The 21,836-nt window shown below is 40.9% G+C and overlaps 1 protein-coding gene across 6 annotated transcripts in view; it reads left to right on the top strand.

Moving 5' to 3' along the window:
* The window catches only part of Smarca2 (SWI/SNF related, matrix associated, actin dependent regulator of chromatin, subfamily a, member 2), a 187,048-nt gene that overhangs the window by 69,640 nt on the left and 95,572 nt on the right, over positions 1-21,836 (top strand). For all 6 annotated transcript variants that reach the window (XM_045145734.1, XM_045145738.1, XM_045145746.1 and 3 more), the window contains 6 exons: positions 532-679; positions 4,925-5,088; positions 6,906-6,972; positions 7,626-7,736; positions 10,230-10,472; positions 12,321-12,434. In XM_045145734.1, coding sequence (XP_045001669.1) covers positions 532-679; positions 4,925-5,088; positions 6,906-6,972; positions 7,626-7,736; positions 10,230-10,472; positions 12,321-12,434 — 847 coding nt within the window. The remainder of the gene's footprint in view (positions 1-531; positions 680-4,924; positions 5,089-6,905; positions 6,973-7,625; positions 7,737-10,229; positions 10,473-12,320; positions 12,435-21,836) is intronic.

Genomic DNA, 21,836 nt, shown 5'->3' with positions numbered 1-21,836 from the left:
TCCCACACAGCAAGGTCTTCCTCCATCCCTGCCTGCCCTCTCATTCAGTGGTTTACACACCTCTTTGCTTATACAACTCTATTATTATAGGAAAATTGTTCTAAAATCACATACAAAAGAAAATGTTTTGAAGATAAAGTTTTCTAAAATCAAGAATTTCACAATCTATTCTTCTTCCATAGCTATAAGTTTAGGAGCCTTGGTGTGCATCCCAAGAACCCAGGAAAGGCAAAGTGCTAATCTGCATTCATAGTGCTCGGGACTCTGTTGGTCTTTTGAGGTCAAGGGCACCTTTTGTGACCTGTGCAAATCAAGTAACCTCTTTGAGCCTTGAGCTTTTTATGTGCATGAAGTGAGGCTAGTATTAATAATGTTTACCATGCTTTGTTTTGTGAGGTTTGCTGAATATATTTTAGCTATAAGGCATGTAGTACTTACAGAAACCATTTCAGGCTCTCAAATCATTTTGGATGAACTAGCACATAAATAGATTTAATGCCCCCATGCCCTTCTCCACTTTGTCTTTCTCAGGACAGCAAAGCAGGATGTGGACGATGAGTACAGCATGCAGTACAGTGCCAGAGGCTCCCAGTCCTACTACACAGTGGCTCATGCCATCTCCGAGAGAGTGGAGAAGCAGTCCGCTCTCCTCATTAATGGGACCCTGAAGCATTACCAGGTAGTTGACATGTTCGTGCTGTCATGGCAAGCCCTCGTCTCCTGCATGATGTCACTGGGATTGGGGCATAGCTGGACCAACTTAGAGGTTTTGAAGACCAAGTCACTTGTTGTATTGAGAGTCTCCTTATAGTGCTTCTGTGCTGCGATCTTATTCACTTGTTGCCACGCCTACATATCTGACAAGAAGCCGCTTAAAGCAGGAAGGGAGGGGGGGCTTCATCCTGTAGTCCCAGGAAATGCCTGGCAGTAGGAGGTGGATGCCAGCTTGTCACACTGCATTCACAGTCAAGAAGCAGAGAGCGAACAGGAAATGAGGCCAGGTGATAAAACCCAAAGACCCGTTCTCAGGGAACCACTTCCTCTAGCAAGGCTCTACTTCATAAAGGTAACACAGCCTGCCCAAACATCACCACCAGCTGGGTGCTTTAAACACATTAGCCTATGGAGGGCATTTCACAATCAAATCACAGCAGTCTTTTCTGGAACATACCATACCAGTTTTCTCTCTTGTTTTTCTGGGATTGATTTGTTATAAGAAGTGCTAGCTTAATATTTGGACCAGATTCATTGTGGGTCTTTGCAAAAGACAAAAGCCAGCCCTATTCTATTCGAGCAGGGAGCATTCTCATCTCATCTGGAAGTAAATGAAGTATTCCTTTAACAATGTTAGTTGCAGCTATAATTGGGTGCTAAGTCACCTGCCACCAAGCACAGTCTGCATTAGTACATTCTCTGTAAGTCACAAAGTTGTCGGTACCTGTGCTTTGGTTGCGAATATGACAGATACTTCCTACTCCTTTGTAGTATTTCCTCAAGTATGTTCTTTGGAGCATTTGTTCCATGACTGTTCCTCAGAAATTAACAAACAACGTTTTGTGATCAAATACCTATAGGAAATACTCTCCACTGTAGCTAGAATATCACATGCTATACTGCTACCTCTCCAGACACTGGGGGGAGTAAGTAGGACTTTTTTATTGATAATTGGCACAACCGTGGCTGTTAGCAGTCCGGTACGCATTGCTGGTAGAAATCACCCAACCAAGAGTAGCTACTGGGAAAAAGAGGTTTACTTTGGCTTACAGGCTCGAGGGGAAGCTCCACGATGGCAGGGGAAAACGATGGCATGAGCAGAGGGTGGACATCACCCCCTGGCCAACATAAGGTGGACCACAGCAACAGGAGGGTGTGCCAAACACTGGCAAGGGGAAACTGGCTATAAAGCCCATAAGCCCGCCCCCAACAATACACTCCCTCCAGGAGGCATTAATTCCCAAATCTCCATCAGCTGGGAACCTAGCATTCAGAACACCTAAGTTTATGGGGGACGCCTGACTCAAACCACCACAGTGGCCTACCTCAAGAGAGCCATATGGGTGCCCTGTCAGTGACTCTCCCCACCCATCATCCCCATTGCACATCTGTGTGTGCTAACCCATAGTGAACGTCAGCAGCCCAGTTAAGTTTTGTATTCCTCAAACTTTGACAACTAATGCCACACGTTGATATCATCACTTGCAAGTATTCTAAGGTAGTATCTAGCAGAGTGTACTTGGAAATTGCATGGTTTTGGCCAGTGGGTCTCTTAACTTTCTGGAGTCAAGTCTCCTTCACTCTTTGAACTCTGCACTATGCTTTTGCATTTGCGTGGGAGGGAAGCACTCGCATAGTGTTGCCCTGGGCTGCACCAGAGGGCCATAGTTGCTGTCCACCATTGCTGTAACAAGTGCCAATAGCAAAACAGGGAAAATGAAAAGAATGCCTTAGTGTTAAAACTGTTTTGACATTGTGGGTGTCTTGGGAAAGTCTTGAATGCTCCCTGGAGTCCCTGGAGCACACTTTTAGCACCATTGCTCAGGCCTTAGTAAGGCCATGGCGCATTCAAGAAGTCCAGAAGTGAGTGAGTGAGTTTGTGTGTATGTGTGTTTTAATTAAATTTCATTTGGCTTACTCTGTATGGTTGTAAACTCAGTATGTTCTAATAAGCTGGCATATTTTCATAGGAGAGACCCATTTTCAATCATTCACAAATTACTTTTAATAGGACTCTGATTTCCTCCTGCCATCTGACACCTTTGTAGGTGCTCGTTATCACTTCCTCTCCAAATCTAGCTTCTTCTACTTCCAATTGTGAGTTCTTTGCCCTTCTGCCTGCTGGCCTGTGTCCATTTTTCAACATGATTTCACTGTCTGCCTCTGGGATTTTGATTAGTGAAGTGCCGTCCTCAATCTGACTACCCATAATGCCTCATGAGCTCTGTTTCTCACTTAACTTCCTTAAAATTATGGCTCCAGTTTGCCTAGGCCTCAAGTGAGCTTCCTCTATGACTCCTTCAGGAGTTTAACCTTGACCTAGATGACTGTCGCCTTTCTGTTGCTTTCTGGAGAGCCACAAATGTTTGACTCAAGACCCTACTTTCTGTCCCCAATGCCACAACCCAGGAGTAAGTCTTTTCTTGTAGTTTAATAAATTTCTACTCCCCTTTGCTTCTAGTTTCTGTTTTATCTGGGATTAACATACATGTAAAACTCAGTTCCTTTACCAGTTTTCATTTATAAGAAAATATTCATTCTTACTGCATAGCCAAATGTTTCTAGCATTAACTTAGTTTTCTAAAGGTCTGGTGGTCTCAGAGTCAAGTTGGAAACAACTTGTTTCTTGCCCATCACTGTTTTATTCACACATACATATCCCCCCCCCCATTTTTTAAACTAGCATGCAAAGTAATAGATTTTATTATGGCTTTTCATACATGAAATTTGGGGGGGGGCAGATTTTTGATACTGGGTCTCATGAAGTTCATGTTGGCCTCAAACTGGCTGCAGAACCAAGAATGACCTTGAATTCCTGATTCCCCTGCCTCTTCCTCCTAAACATTAGGATTATGGGTCTGTTCCACCATACCTGGCTTCCTCCCTTCCCCTGTCTCCTGTCTCTCTCCCCCTTCTGTTGGTTCCTTTTATTTTCCCATTGTATTGGAGGCTTTTCTCTCTTTATCTCTTTGTATTTCTGTTGTTCTGCAAAAACACAAAACAAAACAAAACAAGAACACCACAAGTTTTAGAAAAGTTCACCCATGTGGCTTATCAACATCTTTAAACCATCGCACTGTCTCCCTGGGAACAAGTGGGGCCAATACAAGTTTCGATGCACACATTGGCACTGTCAAGTACCTCTTGGTACTTGGTATGTTTGCTTGTTTAATGCTTCCTCTTTGAATATAAGCTTTAAAGGCAGGCCTGCATACCTTGGTTTCCATCTGTTGTGGCTCCTGGCATGATGCTTTGCAAATACAAGTCGTTTAATAAATATTTTATACATGAATCATTTCCTTTGTTCTTCCGTAAAGTAAATGAATATTTCCCTGAGCATAACTTCATTAGCACGCTGACTTGACTGTGACATGTATAGATTACTTGTAATTGATCTTGACATTTAAGCCCAGCATTGGTAGTGGGATGGTATGAGAGCTGCAGTTTGGAGGAGGGAGGTTTAGCAACTCTGTATTGTCACCTCTCCTATTCTACAAATGCTTGTCCTGAGGAGTTGAGCACATTGTTTTTGTGCTTTGGAGGTTTGTTGCACACGCTCCAGGCAGTCAGCTTCCAGCGTGCTGCCTTTGGGGTGTGCCCACGTTACAGACTTCCCACGTGCTTTTTCCCTGGGGCCTCTCTCTGTCTGTCTCTCTCTGCTAGGAAGAGCAATGTCTTCCTAGGGCACACACAGCACAGTGGCCCTGGTTCCCTGGTCAGGGGTTCCTTGGCTCCTAGGATGGCACCCTGGGGCAGGCTGTTCATAATCAAGAAAGCAGTTTCTAATGATGGTCTGTGTGCCAGCCCAGCCTTCTGCTTGTTTATCTTTAATCCTCACATTGGCCTTTTGTTCTTGGAGTGGTTGGAGTAGATTTTGGTCCAGTTTTTCTTCATCTGCAATAATTCTAGAATGTCATCTACTGTGAAATGCTAAGTACAGATGAGCAGCCGAGCTGCGTCAAATCCCACCAGTATGCTACAGCCCATCGTTCCTAAATCTGATTAACACTCAGCACCTGCCAAGCAGCAGGGACAATGACAGCCTCATAGTTGAAATTCCTTGTGCGTTGGTGCTTCCCCCACTTTGCTTCTGTGAGGAAGCCAGCACAGAGCAATGAGAAGCGAAGAAGTCACAGCCGCACTTGAGTTGTATTAGTATTAATTACCTGTGCAGATCTTGGATAATTGAAACAATTTCTCTTCATTTCAGCTCCAGGGCCTGGAATGGATGGTTTCCCTGTATAATAACAATTTGAACGGAATCCTAGCTGATGAAATGGGGCTAGGCAAGACCATCCAGACCATTGCACTCATCACGTACCTGATGGAGCACAAAAGACTCAATGGCCCCTATCTTATCATTGTCCCCCTCTCGTAAGTAATCTATTCCAGTCACTGTTCTGTGTGTTGAGGATTGCCCTGTTAGTCACTTGTCCTTGTTCCTCACTTGAAGGCAGAATCATAGCATGTAGCAGGATTACCAGAAGCGTATAATCTGAATGTAGGTTTTAATTCCCCCCCCCATCCCACCCCAGGGCAGCCTCTTTGATTAGCTAATGAAGTGGGACCAAATGATTTTTATCAGCTATTAGATTATGGTCTATACAGCCCACACACTATACAGTGAGGTGTATTCTTCATTTCTCCTAAGCAGCTCACAAAAGGGGAAGGTGTGGATAGTTAAAAACTAGTTTGAGGTTTTTTTTGCCTTGTTCTCTTGCCTTATGTGTCTATGTGTATGTGATCAAAACATTATAGATTCACACATCCTCCTTATTGAGTCTCTATAAGCATAGTGACATCAAAATAATTGCTGTGAATTCTGCCTGAAAGTAAGCTCAGTCTGTGCCCTTTGTGTTCCATGGCTGGCTGCTCTAGAAGGACCAGGCCCGGCTGTCCCCAGCACATTCCCAGTGCCTCGCCCGCTGGGTTGCTGCTTCTGGTCTTTAGCCATTGCTCCTGAGCAAAGGAAGATCTGTTCACAGCCACCCTGCCTGCACCATGTGGTCGGCCTGTGGGCACCAGGGTGAAGTCTTCTTCACCGAGCTCTTGTCTGATGTCAGTGCTGAGACAAACTTGGACCTGGAATGAGAATAAGGGTTATTGTTTTGTATTATTTTCTTTCTCAGCGAGGACTGTCTGCAGACCTTTATAGGTAAATTATCTGACTCCAAGTATTTACATGTCCTTTTCATTTAATCTGTGTTTTGCACGTTCTAATTTGTATATTATGATGTTGCTTTTGAGGAATTAAGCAAAATACTTGATATCTCTCCCCTTGCTTCCCCCTGATAGATTTATTTCCTTCATGTGGTATTGTAATTTCTTTCCCTGATTCAAGTTTTCTCTGAATTTATATGGCCATTTCTAAAGAATTCCAAAATCACCCTGCTAGTTGCTGTTTTTAGTGCTGTATGAAAATTCAGGGTTGTTGCTTACTGTACTTCCATGCTTTAAATGTTTTTAACTTTAATTTTTTTCTCATTTATTCATTTACTTATTTATGATAGAGACAAAGAAAGAATGGGAATGTCAGGGTCTCTAGCCACTGAAAATGAACTCCAGATGCATGAGCCACCATGAGCCATCTTGGCTTCTGTGGGTTCTGGGAATTGAACCTTGGTCCTAAGGCTTCATAGGCAAACGCCTCAACTGCTAAGCCACCTCTCCACACCAAAATATATATATATTAAATTTTTATTAGCATTTTCCATGATTATAAAAAAATATCCCATGGTAATTCCCTCCCCACCCCACTTTCCCCTTTGAAATTCCATTCTCCATCATATTACCTCCCTATCTCAATCATTGTACTTACAAATATACAATATCAACCTATTAAGTACCTTCCTCCCTTCCTTTTTCTTCCCTTTATGCCTCCTTTTTAACTTACTGGCTTCTACTACTAAGTATTTTCATTCTCACACAGAAGCCCAATCATCTGCAGCTAGGATCCACATATGAGAGAGAACATGTGGCACTTCAATATATATATATTTTAATGAAACACAAAGTTGTCTTGCTTTGTAGCTGTTTATTTCTAGCTGATTATTTCTATAACTTTAAATGTGTAGTTGATATATTTGATATTCTTTGGTCTCTTGAAGGCAAGTTCTGAGAATAAGAACATATTTTAGCCACTGACTTTTGTATAAATGACTTTTTAAAATCATTTTTTTGTTATTTTGTAGGACTCTATCTAACTGGACATATGAATTTGACAAATGGGCTCCTTCTGTGGTGAAAATCTCTTACAAGGTTCGGAATGTTGTATTTATATATAAATGTGAAAAAGCAGAAAATAGGCCCTCTTTTTCCTTCATTCCATTTGCACATCTGTGAACTGTATTTGGTTGTAAAGTTTTGTCATGTACATCATGTTCTAAACAGTGAGAGTTAATCATCCCAAGAAGATTACTGTAATAAACCATAATTACTTTCAGATAGTGAAATGCAAAAGAAAATTGTTAATTATCATATTGCGAGGTTTCTGATGAGAGTAATACAAATGACAAATATTGGCCATTCCACGTGCTGCTGACTGGACTCTGCTGTGGGCTGCTACTGTGGGGAGTGGTCTACAAAGTCAGGCAATTATGGGGCGCTGGGGCTGCCTGCTGCCTGCTCCCCCAGAAAGGGAGCTGCCTTTCCGCCGAGCAGCAGGTTCCCTATTCCTGCAAGCCTGCTGTGATTTCTCTCTCTCACCCTTAAGTGGGAAACCTTCCTGTAAGGGTCTGGAATGGGTCAGGACTGTATGGTTTAGCTAGGACTTTCTTCGTGGATAATAGCCCAGTATAAGAAAATGCGCCTATGTGCACATCACCTCTCTAGGTTCCATTAAGCTATGAATAGTGAGAAAAGCACCAAGGTACTTTGGTTGGAGTAATCTGTGTGTTTTTCTTTCCTTTCAGGGTACCCCTGCCATGCGACGCTCCCTTGTCCCCCAGCTGAGGAGTGGCAAATTTAATGTGCTCTTGACTACTTACGAGTACATTATAAAAGACAAGCACATTCTTGCAAAGGTAATTTTTTAAAATTCTTGTCTCTCAAGTATAGATCATCTCGCTGGAGTGTAACATATTCTCCCAATTATAGTCAATACTATAATTTAATCCTTAACTGGTTGGTGTCTTTTTTTCTTATTCCCCCCACACCCCCAGTTTTGGTCAGGGGCTGTAAGTTTTTTCATTGTGTGTTGGGTGGGGGCAGTGACTGGTTCTGGGCTCCTTCCGGTCCTGCCCTTTTGTGGTTAATGAGTTTACATGTTTTAAGAAAATTCACCTAGGTTTCCTTTGCAACTTTTCTTTCCAACAGCCTGAACATGTTTGGAAAGAAAGAATTGTTTTTGTTGCCTTGGGTTATAGTCAGTGAAACTTCATTCCTCTTGTGCCTCTCTCTCCAAGGACGAGTAGAACCCGTCCACATGCTCTCCTCCACACGAGCGTTTATCCACAGCGAGGCTTGCATGCCCTATCTGTTTTCTGTTTTCCTTGGTAAAATCATGGGCAATCACTGTTCAAGTCACTCAGGGCTGTTCCCATGACTGATTATTTGGAGCTGAGAAAGAGTTGTGTATGTGACCTTCATGTCTCCTCATTGGTGTCCTTCAGCCATAGACCAGAGGGTTTTCCTTCCATTTATATCATGTTGTTGTCTCTTCATCTGTTCACATAGAAAGATGGAAGTACCATCTTTCATGGAAAAAAAATCATGAAAACTTAATTCTTTTCCTTGGTAATTTCTTTTACCCCGTAGTGTTTTCAAACCACTATAATCTGAAACTAAGTTATGGTCAGAATTGAACCGAATTTCTATTTCTGGGGTTTGTTCTATCTCCACATTAAACCTTTGCTCTGGGAACTGAGCATTCCCTTCATGGTATCATAGGAAATAACATAAAGGGAATGTGTGCCCAAGGGAGGTTTAATAATTGAGGCGGCACCAACAGCAATGCAGGGTTCCAGTTCCTCAGTCTTGAAGATGAATTTGGCGGTGTCAAAAATGACGTGTATCCAATATTACTGTGGGAATGTGTTTGTACATATGAGATACTTTAAAAAATTCAAATTGTATCTTCTGCGTATCTCTTTCAAAATTCACTGGAGACGCCTGGTAATGAGATTGCTTTTATTTGTTACTGGGGAAATGCAGCTAACAAAAAAGGGCAGGACTTTCTTCCAAGTGGAAGACCTAATTAGTAGTACACTCAGTAGCAAAATCAAAGGGCTCTGGTTCCTGCTTATCGATTCCTAAGCTAAACTTGACAGTGAGTAGACTTAACATATTTATCTGCATACATTTTTGTCTACTGATAAGTTGATAGAACAATTTTGGCCATCCTTAAATACTTCTTAGAGGTGGTAAAGAAAAGGGGACACAACAGGTGATTTATTTCACCTGCACATCCCAGCTTGACTGATGGTTTTATTTTTTCCCCTGGCATCACCAGAGCTTCTTAGAGGGAAGGCAGGCATTGTGCCACACTCACTTGTGTGCATCCTGTGAGTTTTCTAGCAGGCTCTGGGGCATCTGAGCAGCAGATACTTTTTGGTGGGGGTGGGGGGGTAGCCAGTGCCACTGTCATGTAAGCAGTGGGTGAGCTTAGTGAAATAGTCCTCATTATTGTTACTTTAAGATGCTGAGCAGAAATCTTGAAGAGGACTGAAAGGAAGTGGGTGAGAGAGGAGAGGAACAATAGCTTTAGAAGGATTGTGCTAGGAGCATTCTTGCTTTTAAGAGATAGTCACACTGGGGGAGTTTGCTGTGTTTGATTCTGCAATTTGGCTTATGTGGAAGAATACATTTTTGCAGTGTGTCTCTGTATATTTTCATTTTGAATAGTAAAGAGGTGGACCTGTCAGGTGAGGAGTTTGTACAAGCAGAGGGAGCTTGGTAGCTTGATCTAATTTAACAAAAATAAGCTCAGAGTTTAGATTTTTATATGAAATATTCTCATAATGATGATGTTAATAACCATTTAGAAACAAAAACAAAACAAAATAAAACCCAACACTGAGCCAACCCCTAAAAGTAGGAAATAACCAGTATAATTAGAAGGCAGGAAGCCAAGAGGACCTGTGTGATAGTGTTCTGCTGGGGCCACCTTGCGAAAGCCAGTCATTGACCTTTGCTTCAAGTGGCCCTCCGTATTCTGTTACTTTGTGAGCAGAAGTAGCATGGCCATGGAAGCTAGGAGCTGCTCAGACACCATATCAACAAGACCATTGGATGGGGAGAGGCCAGCTCTTGAGTAGCTCCCGTCTCCATTGAGGCTGAGTGTCCTTGTTTGTCGAAGGGTGATAAAGGATCACAGGGCCTCTGAGGAATATTGTTGTTTTAATTGTCTCAGCCAATGACCAATACTCCATTGGCTGGAACACTTTTTCCCTCAGGAGTATCATGCTACATCATGTGCCACATTGGGTTCTTGGTTTTCCTGTACCCCTTTTTGCCTCCTGGAAGCCATTGTATTTTTGTGTGCTCACCTCATGTGGATCCTTTGTTTTGTGTTACAGATTCGGTGGAAGTACATGATAGTGGATGAGGGCCACCGAATGAAGAATCACCACTGCAAGCTGACTCAGGTCTTGAACACACATTATGTGGCGCCCAGAAGAATCCTCTTGACTGGGACCCCTCTGCAGAACAAGCTTCCTGAACTCTGGGCCCTCCTCAACTTCCTCCTCCCCACAATTTTTAAAAGCTGCAGCACATTCGAACAGTGGTTTAATGCTCCATTTGCCATGACTGGTGAAAGGGTACTCATCAGATGTTTGTTTGTTTTCCTCTTTGTGTTACAATGAAATGAAATTACAGGGCCTAAAGCTGAGAACAGTTGAGCCACTAAAACCCACAGGGTGGTGGACAATGTTGTTTTCATAGGGAAGCCTATCAGTGTGTGGATATGGTCTCATCTGGGATCCTCTCTGAATCTACATGTGTGGGGCATACCAATCCCTTTGCCTTATGCCAGCATGTTTCCCAAGGCCCTATAGAATGTTCCCATGTCATGCCCAACTATAGCAGGCCACAGGGAAGATGGGTATGGAGATGCTTGCTAAATTAATTTAACCAGACCAGTGCAACGAACTGAATACAAACACTGAGATATTTCCTTGATGAAAACTTGAGATCTCCCTTTGATGTATTTCCATGTAGAATTTGTATGTAAAACATTAATTTTCTAAACACAGTTTTCTTCTGGGTTTTAGTGTAAGCATCAATTTTGTCTGCACATAAATCTTCCTCAAAATCCTGGAGTAGCCATTTTCAAATGTATTATCATTTATTTCTTCAGCTGCCCTCTTTGAGCTTAGGAAAGCATGAGTCCTTGCAAGGAAAGAAATGGCACATGCCATTTTCATTAGTGGTTCTTTAACTGTAGCAATGAAAAACCACTAAAAATGCTTGAGGAAATTTTATGTTGAACCCCTGGCCCTTTAATCTTTAGGGGCCTTATAGACACATTTCATACTCGTCAGCAGGTAATTAATTGGTTTGCCCATTTGTAGAAAGTAGTGTCAATCTGCCCTGCCCCATAAAGGTTAACAGAGGAAGGAAAACAAAAAGGTAGGGAGTTTTCTAAACTAGGACTAAACTTGAACAAGATTTGGACAGAGTCAGAGAGAGGAGTGACGCAGAAGAACTGAGAGATTCACCAGTTTGACTGGGGTGGACTTACTTGTGTTTATTTTAAGACTACCATCTCCTTCCCCCTCCTTGTGTTTCTGGATCTGAGACAACTAATACCAAGAGACTAATTTAAGGCTTCATCTTCCATTTCAATAGAAACTCATTGACGATTGCTCTTTGCCCCATTCTATGCCAATGTTCAATTTTTATTATTAACAAAGTATCATAAGAGTTAGGTCTTTTATTTATTTATTTATTTATTTATTTATTTATTTATTTATTTATTTAAGAGCGACAGACACAGAGAGAAAGACAGATAGAGGGAGAGAGAGAGAATGGGTGCGCCAGGGCTTCCAGCCTCTGCAAACGAACTCCAGATGCATGCGCCCCCTTGTGCATCTGGCTAACGTGGGACCTGGGGAACCGAGCCTCGAACTGGGGTCCTTAGGCTTCACAGGCAAGCGCTTAACCGCTAAGCCATCTCTCCAGCCCAAGAGTTAGGTCTTTTAACAGTACAATCTCAAACTGGTTTCTGGGTTGGAGAGATTGCTCAGTGGTTAAGGTGCTTGCCTGCAAAGCCTACCTAACCACTTGAATTCAATTACCCAGCTCCCATGTAAAGCCGGATGTAAAGAGTAGCCCATGTATTTGGAGTTCATTTGCAGTGGCAAGAGGCCCTAGTGCTCCCATTCTTTATGTCTTTCCTCTCCCCCCACCTTCTTGCAAATAACTACATCAAATTAAAAAAAAAACAACTTGGTTTCTATATCCTTTCCCATAGGCATTGAAACAAAGACCCACTGAGAGGCCATTGCATTCCCTCCCAGTGGGCAGGTAGGAAGAGAACTGAGAGGTATACATCAGTAGCATTCTCATGAACATGTGCAGTCATGAATTGAAACACATAATGAGTGAAAATAAAGCTTTATTTTATGACACATTCTTCTATAAATTCATCTAAGATTCTTTTGTAGGTGGACTTAAATGAGGAAGAAACTATATTGATCATCAGGCGTCTACATAAGGTGTTGAGACCATTTTTACTGAGGAGACTGAAGAAAGAAGTTGAATCTCAGCTCCCGGAAAAGGTATGTTGCAGATTCAAGTTGTGGGTGTTTCCTCCTGTGAATATATTTTCAGTGCCTGCCCCAGAAATTATGCTTCTAAAATAATAGTCTTATCATTTAGATACTGGTATCTTGAAAATGTCCTCAAGTGCCTTTTCTGTGTTGGATGGAGAGAAAGAGCGAGCCAGCGCACATCACACAATTCATGGAGTTTCATTTCATGTTGACTTTTGTTTTTCTTTTTTTGTTCTCCAAAGTTAATGAGCTTGTTGAAATTACTGTTAAAAGTACTGTAGAACTATTCTGTTTATAAGGCACGTATTGATTGGGATCTGGTACCTGTCATAGCACCTTCAAAGTTTCTTGGATGCTTATTTGGTATTCTTTTCTGTTAATTTTATTTATTTATTTATTTATTTATTTATTTATTTATTTATTTATTTATTTATTTATGAGAGAGAAAGAGGCAGAGGGAAAGATTGAGAGAGAGAGAGAGAGAATGGGTGTGCCAGGGCCTCCAGCTGCTGCAAATGAATTCCAGATACATGTGCCCCTTGTGCATCTGGCTTATGTGTGTCGTGGAGAATCAAACCTGGGTCCTTTGGCTTTGCAGGCAAGATTCCTAACTGCTAAGCTGTCTCTCCAGCCCTAGTCTCGGTGGTGGCACCATGCTGCTGATGAGACATCGGGCTCCTGGAAGTCACAGATTGGATCATGTCATTCTCCGGGACATAGTCTTCTCTTGCACCATAAAATTCAGTCCTGGTAAACTTCCCTGTGAACTTTTAGGCAGATGGTTTTTCAGATTGTTCTTAAGGTATCAGTGGTGTAGAATGCTTTGAATAGGCTCTAGGCTCCTCAGTTTGAGGGTGAGCTTGAATTTTGTTCAGTATGACCCATACCTGAAGTCTCGGTTTCATTTTCTCAAAGGTAGATTGTTTGGCATTGCATGCTTTTTGCTGAATGGCAAGGTTTTCTTTGCATCTCCTTGGGTGAGCCAATTTGGAACTGTACTGCTTTTGCATGATTGTGGTTTTTCTGGGTAAAAGCTACTGGGCAGATAGTTAGTATCTCATCCTCTTTGCCTCAAAATGGGAGTTGGCAAGATGGTTGCAGTTGTTTTTCTTTGCTATCAATTCTATCGTGTAATCCCTATTCGTTAATAGAGAAAATATTACTTTTTAAAGATAAACATGATATAATTTTTATTTTTCTAATATTTAATTATTTTATTTCATTAGGGAATGTATCTTCGGGATGAAGTACTGTTAGTATTTTCATTAACTTCTTTGGGTAACACCGTTTTTTCTCCTCTCCTCTCTTCCCCTCCCTTCTCTTTCCCTCCTCTCCTTTCTCTTCTTTTCTCCTTCTTTTCCTTTTCCTTTCCCCTTCACCAGCCCCTTCCCTTCTCTTTTTTTCCCAAGGGTCATTTCTGTTCATAATGAAGTTGAATTGCTTAGTAGATAAACTAATGAATGTGTCCAGTGGTCATGTGAATTTGCCTTGGACTACTTCCTAGCATGCTATTACCATGGTCTTGCAAATTACAGAGATGAAATGTTAATGTTTTAATATGTTCCAGGCTTCCTTTTTTGAAAAATAAAAGGAGGTATAAAATGAAAGGTAATTAAATAAAGCCTTTCATTTATTAATTACATAACACTTCTTTATGTAGTTATTTTCATTTCCAATGCTGGATAATATACTTCTCTTTAAAGCATTACAGCTTAAATGTATGCCCTGTTTTGAGAAAACCCACTGCATGTAAAAAAACAAATGTTTGCCACATAGGGATTATGGGTGATCAGTTATATCACAAAAGAATTCTTTGCTTTACTAAAATATTTACTCTGTGGCTCTTTCTACAAGAAAGCTTCCTGAGTACACTTGAATTTTATAATTTTTTTTTAAAAAATATGTATTTGCTCTTTGGTTGTGAAGAGTAAGTCTCTTGCACAACTATAATTTTACTCTTTAGTGCCCAGAGTATTGTATTTAGGATGCATATAGTATGCTGTATACGGCATTGCATGTGGATGCCTTTAAAGGCATCCCAAATTTTAAAGACATCCTCCTTCACCTTTTCCTGGAGTCAGCTTGGTGGTGTTGAAAAATCATGGGTTGTGCCCATCAGTGGACATGGGGCACACTTCATTCTGTCTCTTGTGATATGAATTTAGACAAGTCATTTTACCCAGAGTAGCCAAGTGTTCTCAACAGTTACCTGAAAAATAGAAAAAATTGTCTCCACAGAACTGTAGTGAGGACGCCGTGGGCTCTGTGCTCATCGTGCTCTGCTGGGCATGTGAGCGCTCAGTGCCCCCAGCTGCCACCCCAGTGTTTCCATCCTTCTGCTTCTATTAAAGGGCACTACTTCAAGCTTTTTTCTCAGTAGTCTTCTGTCTTTACAGTGCCTCTAAGGCCCTCCGATGTCGCTGTCCCTGTAATCCACACCATGTGCAATCAACCCCTTTGTGCGTGTGCGGAGCTGTCGCTGATCTGACTTGGCTCATACCCATTCTCTACTCTCTGTGCCTTGCTAGGATTGCTTTAAAAAAATCTGGGAAAAGTTAGAAATTTAAATGTCATTCGTGGGGGGATGAGAGGTTTTCTTTGCCACCCACTGCATATAGCCATAAGCAATGTGTATATCTCACTTATCCTGAACAGAAATCCATAAAGGAATGATAGCTGATGGCAGGAAAAAGCTAAGTACATCTATGGTGATTATCCTCAAGTGTTTTCAGAAGAGAGAGTCCGGAAAGTGTTTTTAATGCTATTTTAGGTTTAGATAGAGTAAAATCTATATAGAGAACTATATTCCTTTTAGCGTGTACTTCTGTAAGTTTTAACAAAGCCTGCTTATGTTAATCATGTTCATAATCAAACTACGGAACCATTCTCTCACCTACCCTGATGAGATTTAAGGGCACGTGTTTGTTTTTGCTCTTGGAGTGTCGGGGATAATTCTGTTGCCTAACCATGCCTGCATTCTCAGTACTCTCAGGGCCAGACCTGCTCTCAGCCGCCTTTGACCTTTCATCTGCTAGCCATCCCTACTGCTCCTCCTGTCCCAGAACATCAGATGAGTGTCAGCAGACAACGTGTTGCCCGTTGGACCTGGTTTCTTGCACTCTGTGTAATGAGTTTGAAAGCCGTCCAAGTTGTTGCATGTATCCACAGTAGCATCATTTTGGTGGTGAATAGTAATCGATGATATGAATGAATGGCAGCTTATCTATTTTGTTGAGAGATATGGGGGCTGCTCTGCATTGTTCTTACTGAGCAGAGTTTCTCTGAACATGTGCATTGAGGCTTTGTGTGAACATATATTTTTGTTTCATATGAGTAAACACCCAAGAGAACAACTGCTTGGTCATATGGTCAGTGCACACATGGCCTAGTAGGAACTTTCCCATGGGGCATTTTAGTTACTAGCAAGGTATAAGCATTCTAGTTCCTCTGCATTCTCATTAGTGCTTGCAGTGTCAAAGGAGGCATTTCTTTGTTTTTCAATCCTGTTTTAATCATTAAAATAGGTAAGAAGTAGGTTTTTTTTGGAATTACTTATTTGAGACAGAGAAAGAGAATGAACACACATGCCAGGATCTCTTGGCACTACAAATGAACTCCAGACACATGTACCACCTTGTGCATCAGGCTTACATGGGTACTTGGGAATTGAACCTGGGTCCTTAAGCTTTGCAGACAAGCACCTAAACCGCTAAGCCATCTCTCCAGCCCCAGAAGTGGTATTTTTAAAGTTTAATTTTCAGTTCCTTAATGTGGAATAGGGTTTGGGGCATCTTTACACATACTGACGTGGATGAAACTAAAGCAGATATATAGAAAGGTCACAGTTAGATAAATATCTCTGCTGCAGAGGAAAGTCAGTTTAAATAACAAGTTAATGAAACACCTAATAAGAAGGGGGGTTTACTGTGCCTTACCCCTACCTTGTACGAAGACACAAACCCAATCCTCAGGAAAGGATGCTAGTTCACGGAAAAGGGATTAAATGAGACAAGTTAAGCTAAATAAAAAAAAATTGATTTTTCAGTTTGTTCCCATATGAAGTCATCTATACTTATTATTCTTCTTGGCTAATTCATATCCTCCAGAACGAGTGAAGTGATATGGAAGGGAACTAAGGTTAACTAGAGGTTGGGCCAGCCAACACCATTCCTGGTTCTTTTAAATGTAATTTGAGTAAAACCCTGGAAAAAGTTACATTTATATGAAAAATTCATATATGTATTATGTAAAAGCTGGGAATGCTGAATAGAATTGATCATTGCCATCATTCCTCTCTCACGCCATGGATCCAAGACCCAGGATTCCATAAATTCACCCATATTGTTTAAAAGTCTCAGCTGATAAAGTGGTAATGTATCACATAGCAGACTGGATCCTTTTTAAATAGAGATAAGTGAAGAGCAGTGTTCTAGCAGAAAGGAAGAAGGAAGCACAATTTCTTCTACAGTTATATGGGGAGAGATCCATGCTCAATATAAGCACCAGATTTGCTTACTTCAGGATGAATTTGTCCATTTATTCACAGAGAATGCTTAGGAGATTGTTATGATGTACATGAGTGCGGCACCACAGTTGTACGTGGAACCTGAATAAAGCCTCATTGGAGGAACTAGTCTTTTTAAGAAGCCACAACTTTCACTTCTGACAGCACCAGTGTATTTTCAGGAACTTTCACTCACACTCTAATCAGGTGACATCATGTTTTATGAGAGGCTGACCTCAGACGCAATCAAGTTGAAGTTGGTGCGACTAACGTTTCTGGTCTGCCGCCATCAGTCCGTATGCCTTTGTTAGGATTAATCAGCCTTCCCTTTTCTCAGTCCATAGCTAATGCTTGCCTGCTCTGTGAATCATGCTGCCCTCAGGTCAGGTATAACGTGCTACCTCAGAATTAGAAGGGCATGCCAGCAGGTGGCTTTGGGGATGTGATCTGTTCATACTGGGTACTGGTGTGGCAATGGGAGGTAACATCGCACAGCCAGTAGAATTACTGTTGCAGGCATTCAGGTGTTCAAGGTCTAGGTCTCCAGACTTACACATGGGGCTGAGAAAATGGTTTGAGCAGGGTACTCAGCAGTAATCCCCTTGGATGCAGAATGATGTTAGAACACACACACACACACACACACACACACACACACACACACACACACACACATATATATATATAGTATTTTTTGTTTTTTTTTTAATTTTTATTAACATTTTCCATGATTATAAAAAAATATCCCATGGTAATTCCCACCCTCCCTACCCCCACACTTTCCCCTTTGAAATTCCATCCTCCATCATATTACCTCCCCATTACAATCATTGTACTTACATATATACAATATCAACCTATTAAGTATCCTCCTCCCTTCCTTTCTCTTCCCTTTATGTCTCCTTTTTAACTTACTGGCCTTTGCTACCAAGTATTTTCCTTCTCACGCAGAAGCCCAAACATCTGTAGCTAGTATCCACATATGAGAGAGAACATGAGCCGCTTGGCTTTCTGGGCCTGGGTACCTCACTTAGTATAATCCTTTCCAGGTCCACCCATTTTTCTGCAAATTTCATAACTTCATTTTTCTTTACCGCTGAACAGAAGTCCATTCTTCATTATCCACTCATCAGTTGAGGGACATCTAGGCTGGTTCCATTTCCCAGCTATTATAAATTGAGCAGCAATAAACATGGTTGAGCATGTACTTCTAAGGAAATGAGATGAGTCCTTTGGATATATGCCTAGGAGTGCTATAGCTGGGTCATATGGTAGATCAATCTTTAGCTGTTTTAGGAACCTCCACACTGTTTTCCACAATGGCTGGACCAGATTGCATTCCCACCAGCAGTGTAGAAGGGTTCCTCTTTTTCCACATCCCCGCCAACATTTATGATCATTTGTTTTCATGATGGTGGCCAATCTGACAGGAGTGAGATGGAATCTCAATGTAGTTTTAATCTGCATTTCCCTGATGACTAGTGACGTAGAACATTTTTTTAGATGCTTATAGGCCATTCATATTTCTTCCTTTGAGAATGCTCTATTTAGCTCCATAGCCCATTTTTTGATTGGCTTGTTTGATTCCTTATTATTTAACTTTTTGAGTTCTTTGTATATCCTAGATATGAATCCTCTATCACATATATAGCTGGCGAAGATTTTTTCCCATTCTGTAGGTTGCCTCTTTGCTTTTTTCACTGTGTCCTTTGCAGTGCAAAATCTTTGTAATTTCATGAGGTCACAGTGATTAAACTGTGGTTTTATTGGCTGAGCAATTGGGGTTGTATTCAGAAAGTTTTTGCCAAGACCAATATGTTGAAGGGTTTCCTCTACTTTTTCCTCTAGCAGTTTCAGAGTTTCAGGTCTGATGTTAAGGTCTTTAATCCATTTGGACTTAATTCTTGTGCATGGCGAGAGAGAAGAATCTATTTTCATCCTTCTGCAGATATATATCCAGTTTTCAAAACACCATTTGCTGAAGAGGCTGTCTCTTCTCCAATGAGTATTTTTGGCATTTTTATCGAATATCAGGTGGCTATAGCTACTTGGGCTTACATCTGGGTCCTCTATTCTGTTCCACTGATCTACATGTCTGTTTTTGTGCCAGTACCATGCTGTTTTTGTTACTATGGCTCTGTAGTATAGGTTAAAATCAGGTATGGTGATACCACCAGCCTCTTTTTTGTTGCTCAGTATTATTTTACATATTTGAGGTTTTTTTGTGATTCCAAATGAATTTTTGGGTTGTTTTTTCTATTTCCATGAAGAAAGCCTTTGGAATTTTGATAGGGATTGCATTAAATGTGTAGATTGCTTTAGGTAAGATTGCCATTTTCACAATATTGATTCTTCCAATCCAGTAACAAGGGATGTTTCTCCACTTTCTAGTGTCTTCTGCAATTTCTCACATGGGCGTTTTAAAGTTCTCCTTGTAGAGATTCTTTATTTCCTTGGTTAGGTTTATTCCAAGGTACTTTATTTTTTTTTTTGATGCAATTGTGAATGGGAGTGATTCTCTGATTTCATCCTCTGTGTGTTTGTTGTTAGCATATATGAAGGCTACTGATTTCTGTGTGTTTATTTTTATCCTGCTACATTGCTGTAGGTTTTGATCAGCTCTGACAGTTTGCTAGTAGAGTCTTTAGGGTCCTTTATGTATAGAATCATGTCATCTGCAAATAATGATAACTTGATCTCTTCCTTTCCAATTTGTATCCCTTTTATGTGTGTCTCTTGCCTTATTGCTATGGCTAAGACTTCCAAAACTATGTTAAATAAAAGTGGGGACAGTGGACACCCTTGTCTTGTTCCTGATTTTAGTGGAAAAGCTTCCAGTGTTTCCCCATTTAGTAATATGTTGGCTGTAGGCTTGTCATAAATAGCCTTTATTATATTGAGATAGAACATATATATTTGTCCTTAAAACAACATTAATAGATATGGATATGTAACATGGAAATTGGCTTGTTATCACCTGTACCATGCTATAGTGTGGCTGGAACTGACCAAAAGTATTAGGTGTCATCATCACACTGGCATTTTGAAATCGGAACATAAACTAACTCTTTCGAGCACTGTCCTGTGGGCCTCAACTCATCCCTGGAGACATTAATATGAGTGAATGCATAGAATTCACAACCCTGTGGACATAGATTGGGGTGATAAGCTTTGCTATCAAACAAATTCCATAACTACCTTCTTAGAAGAACAAAAAAATTGGTTTAGGTTAAATAACTTTACAGAGGAAGATCTTCAAAAGAACCTCAGATACAGCAGAATTCCAAAAGAAATCCGAACATCAAGGTCATTCCAAGCTTGTTGAAAAGTGTAACACTGAACAAGATAGCTGAGTTGTTGGGGAACATTCTAGGAACTACACTTGTGGAGCTTATGATAGTGATTTTGGTCCTTGATTCACACCAGCTGCTGTTACCATCAGTCATGTGAGGAAGAAGTCTTCAGCTGTCATCCCCTTTCCAGAGCAGCCATCAGGTCCCCAGTAAAAGTTCATTGCTAATGCCATGACCATGAGGATGCTTGGCACCCTGTCTCCATGGTACCATCAAGATTCTTCCTTTATCCTGAATTCCTCTACTTCAGCCCTTAGTAGTAGCTGATTGATGGGTAGGAAGTGAGGGATCTGTCCTTGACACTAGATCTGTCATCCCTGGGTGCACCTTATAAAAGAATCAGCCATGTCTCCCACACTTATGAAGGTGTGAATGAGTGAGCAGGGAGGGCCATCAGGTAGAGGTGAGTACCAGACAGAGCTTGGATGCCCAACAGTTCCTATGGTCATCCTTAATATGTATCTTAAGAACATGGATGCTGTTCAGAGCCTAACTGTACCACTGAGTAGCTGGGTCATTTTGAGGTCAGAGCTGAATGTCTCTGATAGCTCACATTCCTTGTTTTCAAAGTGTGGAAACAAATGTGACCGTCTAATAGAGCTTTTGTGTGAATTAAATGAGAAAAGGCACATAACAGCTTCTGCACAGGGCTTGGTACATCAAGCTCAGTAATATTGGCCCTTGTTATTTTTGTAATCATACTTGTTAAGATCTATGTTGCTTAACATTTTTCTTCACTATGATCCGATTTCATTGTGAATGAGAGCTCTTATAGATGAAAATATCACACTACCTTGAATCAACATAATTTTTTTTATCAATTGCACCTCAGCAAAACTGCAAAAAGTAATCATTTTAAAGGGGAGAATAAACATGATCAGATATGAAAAACTTTAAGTCCATACTTATTTACTAAACTTACAGATTTATTTTTTTTTCTAGGCCTAATAAGGTCATGTATAAAATGTAGCCAGCATTTAGTGGGTTATTTGTTTTTTCTAATTTTTCTGCAAAAAAGCAAGCATTCTTGTAACTTACTAGACACACATCAAAACAAGGGCCCAAGGGCTGAAGAAATGGTTCCATGGTTAAAGGCACTTGCTTGCAAAGCCTAATGGCCATGGTTTTGATTTTTCCCAGCACCCATGTAAAGCCAGATACCCAAAGTGGCACATGTCTGAAATAAGTTTACAGTTTCAGGAGCCCCTGGTGTACCCATTCTCATTCATGTTTATTCTCATTCTCTGTCTCTCTCTCTCCCTCTCTCTCTCTGTTTGTGAATATAAATACATTAAATTTAAAGAAAAAAAAAACAGTGCCCAACACTACTGATTGTAGTTTCCCCAGCTTCAAAGATCCCTTTCAAAGGTTCAATTGGATGAAGATTCAACTTTCTTGCATTGATGACCTCTTCTCGCTGGCCCTCAGAGCTGAAGATAACCTAATGATTTTAATCAGTTTCCTCAACATTAGGCTGCTTGCTGATTTACTTTTAATCACCCGTTGGAGACATCCAGGCATTAACCAGACATTTATTATGAAAATTGCACA

This window comes from Jaculus jaculus, chromosome 1, assembly GCF_020740685.1.
Source record: "Jaculus jaculus isolate mJacJac1 chromosome 1, mJacJac1.mat.Y.cur, whole genome shotgun sequence".
Lineage (NCBI taxonomy): Eukaryota > Metazoa > Chordata > Mammalia > Rodentia > Dipodidae > Jaculus > Jaculus jaculus.
This window is presented reverse-complemented; position numbering and strand designations above follow the sequence as displayed.